We start from the raw sequence: 12251 nt of genomic DNA on the forward strand, positions 1-12251 counted from the left end.
AGCTGAGTGCCTGCTCTGTTCTCGGTTGGGTTAAACGCTGAGGTGAAATATCTCGGTCGGTCTGTGTCATGAAAGATCAGCCTTCCGCTTGATTGCTTGCACGTACCTCTCGCTCCTTTTTCTCTTTTGCCGCACTGAGGCAAGCAGAGCACCCTGACCTGCTATGATTAGACGAGTAGATCGTCCACACGGTGCCTCTGTCACGGTCTGACAGTGTCCGCTGCTGGTCGCAGCCTTTTACTGCATCCTCCAGTCAATGCAGCGGCGCAATTCACTGCACGTGTTTTGTGGAGAACACATTAAGTGTTCACTTCTGAAAGGCAGTCTATATAAGTCTGTTTGTGTGACATTTAATTCCCTTATCAGCTATGTTCAGCTTGATGTATTTTTTTCCCTAATCCCATCTCTCTCTGGGAGGAAATACGATGTTTCCCTAATGAGAATGGATGACTATGAATGAATGTGCAGTTGCTCATCCGTCAGTTCTCACCATCCAATAATAATACAGCTGGATTCAACAGGTGCATGTGGAGACCCCCGGGACAACCCCCTTCCTCTGTTTTTGTCGGCTAGAGTTTTTAATTACAGACACAAACAGCAGATGGCTCTCTCGAGTTTTAATTTGGATGTCTGTGATTTGCTGGCATGCTGTTATTTCCCCTGCCAGTATGTGTGTGTGTGATAATGATAATAAATACAATAGATAGATAGATAGATTTACTTAATACTTATTAACTGACCTTTGGTATCATTGTTGAATGGATTTTGCTGTCCATGGTCCTGAAAATGCACTCGAACTAGCGATAGATTGTCTTTTTGTAGAGATGGACTGAAGGACATAACTCGATGCAACGCCATAACATATTACATATTATAATTATATATTATATATTAAATTACCATAAAAATACATTTTATGAAATGTTGCATTATACACATTAAAGATCACAGTGCAAACACTGAAAGCACAATTAAAGTAAAAAAAAAAATAATACAGTAAAACTAAAAACATTTTTTATTATAATCCTTAGTAAATTCTTCTTAGAAAACTACTCCTAATAATAATACACCGAATATTTGCTGATCTCTGGCTGAAAGCTACTATATCACAATTATGTTAATTTCATACTTTTTCCACAAATCTCTCCATCGAAAATAGCTGTGTGCCTTTTCTAACACAAGCACACTGGAGAATATGGTCAACATGATGAGTCGCAAACTTGGTCACGGAATACATTAAACTCATAGGTCCAGGTACCACTCTAATAAGAATTTTAGAAATGTTATTGATTTATTACCTGCAAAATGCATACACAATTACAATAACTGTATGTACCAAATGTTTATACACTAAACTAAACAGCTAAACTCCAAAGTGAGTGTGACGGTCTCTAGACACATTCATGTCAAGTGTATATATATATATATATATATATATATATATATATATATATATATATATATATATATATATATATAACTTTAACTCAGCCATGACTGCAACTTTGGCGTTGTGATAAGTCTTCCTGTGTCACAAATTGAATTGGTAGGTCTCATACTTTTTCACTCCACACACACTTGGTGTTATTTTTACAAATGATGGACTAATCAAACGTGTTGACTATCACGTGCAATATTTGACGATGCATATCATTATTATATCAAGTCTGCGGCTCGTTTATGTGAAGTTTCCGCTCACCCAAATATCAACTTCTATTTAAGCATGTGTTGAAGGCAGAGGTGCGACTTGTTGATTACACAATTAGACATAACGACGTCGGGTATAGCCGAGATCCACATTAGAGCACCTCCATTTAAACACCAGGGTTACATCCTGATGTTTGTGCACAGATTTTAGGATGCAGCCTGTCACGCTGTGCATACGTCATTGGTACTGTTCGGGGATCAGCTCGTGTGGTCCCCGATTATATTATTTATCGTCGTTTTTCTTATTTATTGGACGAGTGGATCTGTCTCATCGGATCGTCCTGCGAACGCCTGAAAAATTGCATTAACATACAAGTTTGCGCATGAATTCGGACGTGTTGCGCCGGAACAAACTTCAGTCCCCATCGCTGCTCTTTGTGTGCTCATGCACGAGCGTCACTTAAACAGCAGCGTGAACGCGCCAGCTCCGCTGACAGAAGGAGGAGGAGGGAGGACAAGCCCAGCTGGAGAAAAGGAGGGAAAAGGGAGTGCATTTGCCTCTTAGCACGCTGCAAGTCGCAACTGGACGTTTTGTTTCTTTTTTTCATTTTAGTATTTCAAAATGTGAATCGGGAGTATTCTACTGGATACCTCTTGCAGGGAGCGTGAGTTTCCATCCCCCATATTCATTCATGCGGAATTACGCACCATTTCCTGGATGATCCTCACAGTTTTTGTATCATGTAGTGTTCGGACAGCAAGGAGAGTTCTTATTCTTCTTAATAAATAACAAAGTGACATTTCACTCTATACTGGACCGGAGCGGATCGCTCACGCCTTCACCATGCCGGGACCGTGACCCGGCGGCCGGGGAGGGGAGCCGTTTCGTGCGTACACCGCGGGTCCCTCTGCGCCTCCCGGCAAAGGGCTGAGATTGGGCAGCCATGGCCGCTGCCATCGCCAGCGGGCTGATCCGGCAGAAGAGGCAGGCACGGGAGCAGCATTTGGACCGGCCCTCCACCAACCGGCGCCGGAGAAGCCCCAACAAGAACAAGGGGCTGTGCAACGGCAACCTGGTGGACATCTTCTCCAAAGTGCGCATCTTTGGCCTCAGGAAGCGCAGGCTACGGAGACAAGGTGCAAGTTTTGGCCACGCATCCACTGGTTGAATGCCACTCCCTTTACAGGCTCCACATGTTCACATTGATGCGTTTGGCGCGTGCGTAAAAGGTGATAAAGCACTGAGCACGTTTGCTGCATGTGAAGAGCTGTCATGTTCTGCATGGTCCTCTCTGGACGGTATGGGTGCGAATGCAGAGCAGCTATACGATGATATTGCAATATTTTCATAATACTATCAGCATTCTGCAATGTGCTATATACATTAAACATGTATATACTGGTAAAATCATCTCCGTAATATTGCAATGTCAAGGTACCTAATTGAACAAGCAGATGAAAAGCCCATTTATGAAATTAACTGGGAAAATGAACGTTATAAACAAAACAACAACACAAACTACAGTTAAGTTATATTTTACCAGCAGAAATGCAAATGTATATGGATTTATTATTTTACTGACTTTGCTATATCAAAGCTCAGTGAGAGCAATGCAACAACGTTGAAATAAACGACTTGGTCAATGTCAATCTCTTATACAGAAATTAACAATACATGGTGGATAGTTTACATGATCATATTTATAATTAGTTAAAATGACCTTACTCTTTCAGAATTAAAGCAAAATTTTCCATAGGTGTAGGGTCAGAGCCATATGTCACAATTTGGTAAATTTCATATTTTTCACAAATCTATGCAATTGATCACTCCACACTTGTGGGTGTTATTTTTTATTTATTTATTTATTTATTTATTTTTATACAAATTGTTGACCTAAATTCTTGAAAAGAAATGGTTGGACAAAAAAAAATGTCGGCCATATTTGTGGAGCATGAGCATTATTGAGGAGTCCTAGCACTTGGATTTTGACCTGCAAAAAATGCTGCTATTTTCTTACATACAAAACAAAACAATACAATAAAATACAACTTTATTTATTTAGTGCATTTCACAACAGCTGGAGCTATAACAAAGCGCTTTCCATATGGTGTAATATAAATTAGCAGAAAATGAGAACACAAATTAATCCATCCATCCATCATCTGTACCGCTTCTCCTCACTAGGGTGAGAACACAAATTAAAACACATAAATACATATACAACAGATACCAGAAGAGACTCCAAAGGGGAAAATTATCAAGTGATGTGTAGATCGACCAGTCTGAATATTATTTCTTATTAAATAAAAAAAATCAAATCTGTGGCATATGAATTCACTTCAGATGGCTTGCATCATGTTTGGAACCTGTTGCGTCGGGCTTGCATCGCTGCTCTGACTCATTTTAAGCAACCATTTCACAGTGCAGCTGCTGTCATCGCAATGTTATGTGTCCTCCTGTCGGAATGCAGAATGCCAGGGTTCAAATAATTTCCTAACAGGCCCCATGGGGATTAAAATGGCTTTTCTCTGCGTGTTTATATGTGTGTGTGATGTCAACGAGGGGACCCATCTGGAGATGGGTCAGGGTGCTTCAAAATGGCAGATGCCGATTGGTGTCGTCCTCTGTCACCTCAGTGCAAAAGCCTCGCCCATCTCGATCATGTGCGTGTGTTTGTGCGTGTACAGATGATGCTCTCATCAGCTGTTCATTTGAAGGTTTGGCTCGAGACAACTGCGATTGTGGCAATCGCACCATACATTAACCCAGTTTTCGCTCTCTTGCACAATTTTAAATAGCAGTTGTGGTAATTATCTTTATGCTCCAATCAGATCTTACAGGTACACTCTCACAGAGGAAATAATGTCAATAGTAAATGATTTATTCTATGGTCAAAACTTGAACTGCACAATCCTTTCTGCATAGCCACAGTTAATAATACAACACTTTATCTTAACCCTTAAGCCATCCTAGCTATCTTCCGTGCCATTCATTTTCAAATTTAGGTTGTATTCAGTGAATAATGGTGATGTTTGCCTGATGTTATTCATTAAAGCACCACAAAAAATGGCACATTTGTCTTGAGTAACCAAAAAATTCTGCTGAAATTCATTGAAATGTTTTTGTTCCCGCATTTATTTTTTAGCATTTTAGCACCATTAGCCTAATTGCATAGTTAACGTTGGTTTCGTACCTATTGACTGCATAGTTTCCAATCTACACATTGGCATGACTTTTTTTTTCTCAAGGCCGAACGCATTCAGCAGACAAAAACAGATTTTCTCGCATATTCTGTCGAAGTACTTTATAATTCCCAGTACTGCTCCACACCAGTAATGACAATGATAGGTATTTATATATATTTCTTAAATCTTAAATCTGATTTTGACAGCATCAATGAGGCAAACGATTACGCAGATTTCAGAGGAGGATTAGCTTCATGTAAATCCGATTACACTCACCACATGACTATAATCTCACTGCTGTAATGATCTGGCTCAATTAAAGACGTAGATTATTAGATTATGATACATAGATAGGAGCATGTGGTGCACACTTTCTTCCTGCATATGAATAGCCATAGTGTTCCAGATCTTGTTCACATCCGACATCAACTCATCACAAGGCCAAAAAGAATCCTATATGTGCTTTACAGTGATATTTATTCGATCACTATCAAATAGAAAGCTATTATCTTAAAACATTTAGGGATGACTGTTCATAAGGGTGCACAGTGTATACTGCAGTTAGTATAAATGCCTTCACTATAGATTTGGACTCAATTTACTAATCCTAATGGAAGTTGTAGTTGGGCTTTGACAGTCACCTGAACCATAAGGAAGTGCTTTGACTTGTTTTACCAAATATAAACGTTGATCGCAGATAACCCCCTATAATTGAGCAACATAATTGTGGCTAGTGAAAATGCTGAGTGGCTAACTGGGAAATCACAGTGCCTGTTGAGCAAAAAACTGATGTCCCCGGTTATAGTCAGTGTCTAAAAAAATTAAGAAAAGCCCATTCGGTCGCCACAAATTTGTGTCTACGTGCGTGTGTGTGTGTGTGTGTGTCTAGGTGAACTTGGCTCATCCGCCATGCTACAGTATAAATCACAGGCTTGTTCCCCAGGTAATAGCAGACGGTGCACACACACACACACTCAAGCAGAGTGAACAAAAACAGTAATCATCAAAGACAAACATAAATGTGCCACGCTTGTCTGAATAAAGACGTCCACAATTCAATCATTCATAGTAATATTGTTTGTTCGTTTTGTCTTCAAAAAAAAAAAAAAACTAATTATCTAATTGGTACAGAGGGAGGCACTGATTAAACTCATTTGAGAAAAAAAAGGTCAGACTTGACACACGGTGTGATAGATGACATGCTGATTTATTTTCAATTCATGGAGGTGCCCTTTCCTGTGCCACGTTTACTTTATAGGAAGAAGAGCTGTTGAAACATGTACAACTCTACATAAAAAGCGGTTTCCTTTAATACGTATGAAATCATTTATTTTCTCACTTAATTAACTTGAACCTTTTTTCCCCCAGAGAATGTATGTGTTTCAGAACGACATTTACACCTTGTCAAATTCTACAAAATTCATGAGAAAAAAAGCACACTGTCCTTTAATAAACTTGCCACCTTTTTAATTGTGAAAACTTTTAAGTTGCACGTCCTGATCACATGAGACTTTTTAATTAAACATTAGTTTATTTTTCATCTTCTCTTCCTTAGACTCATCAGGTTCTCGTTTGTTTTATATATATATATATATATATATATATATATATATTATAGTATATTATAATAATATTAATGATATTAATGGAATGGTGTGTGTCCAAGGTCACTGTGACCTCCAAACTCGTTTTTTCTAAATAACAAATTAGCAAACTGCATCCTGATTGGTTAATAATCCAAGACAACATTTTAGTATAATGTTCACCATTTTTCTTTCTCTGATCCAACACTTATATAGCTAATATATCAGACGTGGGGATGAAAGAGTGACTCATCATTTTTTTTCTTATGTTAATCTGTGATTTGGATTTTGTCGCCATGGGAACGGTTCTGATCCATCTCTGGGTGCGACAGGTTGCTCGTATCGGGCGTGTGGGCACCAGTGAGTAGCAGAAGGCTGCCACAGGAGCTTGCAGACGTTCTCTCTCTCTTCCTATCTGAGATGTGTGATTGTGTTGCTCCTGTAGACCTTGATCACCTGTTTTTTTTTTTCTATCCGGAAAATGGATATGATGGTAGCACGGCAAAAAAGAAAATGAACAGAGTCGCTTTGATTTGATATGCTATTCTTGAAATTGTTGCATTCTATATTCTTTGTCTTAATTTGTAAACTTAACCACTCCACAGAGGTGAAATACATTTCAATGTATCTAAAGCTCCACTTTCCGAAACATTACATACATTTGCCCATTATAAATTATTGTGCTTGCTGGAAGTTGCCCCCCCCGCCCCTCCTCTACCTACCTTATCTCCTCTCAAGGAAAGGTCTCCAGACTGTTCCAATGTCATCAGCCAACATATCACCACCAGAAAGCGCCTTGGGCTGTACAATGACAGCAGGGGGAAATAGCATTTTCGTGTCCTCTGTGGCCATGTTCTATTCTTTTTACACCTGACACACACATACACATCAGTACAGGGTGGTAGGTTTACACTTAGGTGATGTTCACCTCCTCTGAGGCTTTATTAGCTGTCGGTTCAATAAGAGTAATGTTGATTCTATATGACCAACCGGCTGCATGCACACATGAACACACACACGCACACAAAAAATCTATACTCGCATACCGTCGTTACCAGCAATTTCTTTGAGTTTTATGAAATGTATTTCTTTAGCCAGCCTCACGACATGTTTGAACGCCAGTCTGTACAGTGGATGGTGGTAATTTCCCCCGATGCATGAAGTTAATAAAGGCGCCAGAAGAGGTTCTGTTGGGTTCAATATGGCAGTCAGCCAATCCCTGAGCCAAATTTGTCTGTTTGGAAACGTCATCTACATTTAATTTTACCTAATGTTTGCCTCTTTTCTAACCTGCAGATCCCCAGCTCAAGGGTATAGTGACCAGGTTATATTGCAGACAGGGCTACTACTTGCAAATGAATCCCGATGGCTCTCTCGATGGCACCAAGGATGACAGCAGTAATTCCTGTGAGTAGTTGGTTCATTCTCTAGCTGTCGTGATGTTCCCATATGGAGAAAAATCTGTCATTTTTCTTCCCAATTTCTGGGAATGACAAATTTAGGACTCACATTGGAAACACAAATCATCGACGATTTATTTTACAATGTAACTGGACCCAAGCGATCGAGGTGGATCGCCGTTCTGTTCGATAGATTTCTTCCCTCTGTCACCATAGTTTTTGCTCATATGGTGTTATTTGGTTTTCTTGTGTGAACAACTGTCTTCTAGACTTGCTCCATATAGAAAGGGGCTTGATATAACCCCTGTTGTGACCAAGATTATTAATATAAAGAAAACACAACATCTAGAATGAAAAAAATATATATAATTGCTGAAATAAAATAAGTATGAAAGGGTTTTCAACTAATTGCAAGTATATTGGCTGTTTACAAAATTAACTAAAACTGAATAAAATTATAGCAAATCATGTCAATTAATATCATAAATGAGCTTTCAGGGTTCATTTTGAATATTTTTATTTTAGTAATATTGTGTGGCCGTCAGAAGAAGGATGGTTGAATAGTTATTACTTGACTGTACGCAATATTTGGTGACCCTTTTTGTTTTGCGTGCACTCATCAAATACTTCATATAAAAACAAAATAACAACACTAATAAAAACGAAACTATAATGAAGCATTTTTTAACTGAAAAATGTATAAAAAAAAACTAACAAACCTGCTGCAAAAACAAAGTAAAGCTAACAAAATTTAAAAAAGAAAAATCAAAATGAAACAAAAATGAACTATATTGAATAATCCCAAACCATCACAACGCTGGTTCTGACTTGGCACTGTGTAAATAAAATTGATCATCACGACCCTAAAGCCCAATTAAAATAACATTTTAAAAATGCTAGTTATGCCTGTATAAATATGGATTGACAGTCCAGGAACAACAACTTCCTTGACAGATTTCTATTGTTTGAGAAAAGGAAGCCAGAAAGAAATGAGTAGCCACTTGTTGCTGGGCGGAATTCGCAATTGTTTGTGCGCCAGTGAAGAGAAAAATTAAAATGGCCATGTATGCCAGCAGTGTTGCCACAGTCTCCTTAAAATAGGTGACATACTTTACTGACTACTTGTCTAAAATCAAAAGTAACTCACTTTCATTACAAGTACATTTTTTACTTTCAACAACAACCTCGCTTAACATAAAAAGTGATAATGGCTTTTGCCAATGCTTAATTGGAAGTGCATTTTAAACAGTGACATTTAAGAATAAAATGTCAGGGGGAAGTCTGTTTAAATATAGACCAAAAAATGAAGCAAAAAAAAAAAAATCAATGTGGGAAAAAAAAAAATTGAAATAACCATGCAAAGCCATGTGAATGGCAAACTTGGTGTTAATGTAAAAAAAATGCGCAACCTCTACCAACTTTTGTTGATTATCTTTCAGCCATTTTTCACAAAATCGGATTTCACTCTTGTAAATTGCCCGGGTATATCTATTCAACTTGTGCGTACATGCTTTGAATTTAAATCAATTAACCAAATGGACAAATTGTTACGTATTTCCTGTCATGAGCATTTCTAACCTTGATATATGGTCACAGGTTCTAAACACCTAACACCTCCCAGACGGATGGTTGCCCAGGGAACAGACGGATAAGTGTTGGAAAGCGGTGTTGGGGGGGTCAGTATTAATAGCTGGTTGTGGCACTGCAGCTTTAGGCTAGCTGATTCATTTGTCGGCTAGATGCTAACAAGTGACACTTCACATTAGAACGTCAGCCCGATCAGATGTGGCACATGTCACTTCACATAGGTTAAAAAAAGGCCTAGTGGATAGTGACTATGAAGGATATTTTCATACTATAAGAAATATGTAATAAATCTTAAAAACAGAATGGAAATTTACCGCCATTTGTACAAGTGCCAACTGGGTTATTATAATTTGTGAAATTTAATTGTAATTTGTTATTATAAAATAATACAATGCAATACAACTTTATTTACATAGTGCATTTCACAACATCTGGAGCTGTAACAAAGCATTTTATATATGGTGTAATATAAATTAGCGGGGAATTAGAACACAAATTAAAACACACGAACCACAGATACCAGAAGAACAGCGACAGTCTCATGCTGAGTTGAAAGCTAAAGAATAAAAATGTGTTTTCAAATTAGTTTTAAAAGGGAGAGAAGGGGCTTGCCTCGCATTCAATGGGAGCTCATTCCATAGAAAAGGACCGGCAACCAAAACGCCGCGATCCCCACTGAGGCTGCGCTTAGTTCTCGGCATCTCCAGCAGCATTTGGTCCGTAGAGCTGGGGCATAGGCAGGTGCAAAGGGGTGGAGGAGTTCGGAGAGGTAGAAATATCTTCACGCAAACTCTAAAGTGCACTCGGAGCCACTGAAGAGAGGTTTAAGGTTATGTGATCCGTCTTCCAAGCTCCCGTTAAAAGACGAGCAGCAGCATTTTGCACCAGTTGGACTTTTGTTTTTTAAAATTCAGTAAGTTTGAATTAGTTTTCAGTGTGTGATTTTTAATTGGTTTTAGTTTGAAAAAAAAAAATAACAACAAAAAACAATTAGTTTTAGTTAATTTAGGTTTTTGTAGTTTTTTTTTTTTAAAAAAAAAGGTGTTTAATTATGTGCAAGATTAGAAAAACCCCATGGTAAGTATTCTATAGTAAAAACGCAAGAAAATATTATTGCTGTTTTTTTTAAACATTTTGTTAATACAGGGTACAGTTTAACACTCCACAGACTTTGAATTACAATAAGTGCAGTGCAGAGTACCGCTTCTAAAGTTCGATGCATTCATGCATACACCCTAATTACAAAAAGCTAAGATACCTTGTTGCCATATTATAAAGTGGATTTGTGGATTGAGTTCATGTTGAGAAGTTCTGAACCTGTACAGTGTCCTATTTTTTTATATACTGTATACATTTTTTTCATATATATGAACCAAAAAAGGAAAGCACTCTTTACCTAGCGTCCCATTTCGGGCTGAGTTAAATGTGAAGAGCAGGTGAGCCATTCAGCCGCAAAGTAGTTTAGAATGAACGAGCGACATCATCTGCTGGCTCTTTTTGTGCTGCTTGATGACGTCACATCACTTCTGTGCAACAAACATTTAGAGGACTTCAACTCCCAGATGACTGTTCGACCTTTTCTTCTTCCGGCTAACGTCTGTGACTTTAATGTAGAAATAAATACTTTTTAAATCGACCCCAAAGGCTCTTGTATTAAATTAATTGCCAAAGATGAAAAGAAAGGACATTTTTGCTACAATATAGTTAAATGTAGTTTCATTTTGTTTTCGTTTTTTTAAAGCATTATAGTTTTTATTTTAATTTGGGTTATTTCAGAAATGTTTTTACTATTTCAGATTTGAATATTTCTTTAGTTTTCGTTAGCTCAAATAACCTTGTCGTTGAAATATTCAATTCTAAGTTAAAACATTTAAATTCTAAAAGGTATCCTCAAGATTGCAAAACACAACAAAACATTATTTGAAGTTACAATTATTGTATTGTAATTTATTTGTAGCTTTAAAATAGTTACAAACAACTTTAAATAAGAAAACGATAACCACTGTTAATGTGAAAAACAAAGGGGAGTCGTGAATGCACATTTTATTTGAATGCGTTGAGTTAAAAACAAAGAAAGAAAGAGATGTCTCACACCAGGACAAGCAGCGGCCATTAACGGGCAGACACATGGCAGACACTATTATAGCATCTCCACGACTATGAGAGCAAACATGCACCACTGATGGGCCCCAAATCCACAATCAAGCATTTCATTAGCAAACTCACAAGAAGTTCTGGGCAGTCTGGGTCTACAATAGTTTAGCTTCCAGCCCCCATCTGGAAAGATGCTGTCATGTTTTTTGCTTTCCCGACAATTGAGATTGAAATGTTTGTTGATTTTTTTTTTATTTGTTATTTTTTTTATCATTCAGCTTTGTTCAACCTCATTCCCGTGGGCCTCCGAGTCGTCGCCATCCAGTCTGTGAAGACGGGCTTGTACATCGCCATGAACGGGGAGGGTCATCTCTACACATCAGTAAGTACATTCAAATATGTGTAGCTGTGTTTCAGGACATGTTCACCAGTTTGGAGGACATTTTATGAAATTTAAGTAAACAATTTTGTGTGTCTTGTGTATAGCAATCGTGCTGATCAAAAGTGCATTATCAACTAAATCTATAAATTATGGTTTTTTAAAAAAAATCTATTTAGTTGTTGGGAGCATCCAATTAATGAAAATAATTAAAAACAAAGTGTAAAAAGGGAAAAATATTTAAAAACTTTATTTCAATTCAATCGTCATTTAATTACATTTATTTTATCTTTACAGATGATAATTGGTGTAATAACTCTATGAATATAGCCCAAGGTTTTCGAGAAAGGTGTATCTTGAGAACGTATGCATGTT

The 12251-nt window shown here is 37.7% G+C and overlaps 1 protein-coding gene across 2 annotated transcripts in view; it reads left to right on the plus strand.

Moving 5' to 3' along the window:
- Positions 1-12251, plus strand: part of fgf14 (fibroblast growth factor 14) — an 86875-nt gene that overhangs the window by 52149 nt on the left and 22475 nt on the right. Inside the window, exons 1-3 of one of the 2 annotated variants that reach the window (XM_088314575.1) lie at positions 2106-2784; positions 7713-7823; positions 11776-11879. In XM_088314575.1, the coding sequence (XP_088170701.1) occupies positions 2592-2784; positions 7713-7823; positions 11776-11879 (408 nt within the window). In that variant the 5' untranslated portion in view covers positions 2106-2591. Of the gene's footprint in view, positions 1-2105; positions 2785-7712; positions 7824-11775; positions 11880-12251 lie in introns of those variants that run through there. The other variant, XM_088314574.1, reaches the window with a different exon arrangement.

The sequence above is a fragment of the Idiotropiscis lumnitzeri genome, chromosome 14 (assembly GCF_059441095.1).
Source record: "Idiotropiscis lumnitzeri isolate Australia: NSW breed Sydney's pygmy pipehorse chromosome 14, RoL_Ilum_1.0, whole genome shotgun sequence".
In the NCBI taxonomy this organism is placed as follows: Eukaryota; Metazoa; Chordata; class Actinopteri; order Syngnathiformes; family Syngnathidae; genus Idiotropiscis; species Idiotropiscis lumnitzeri.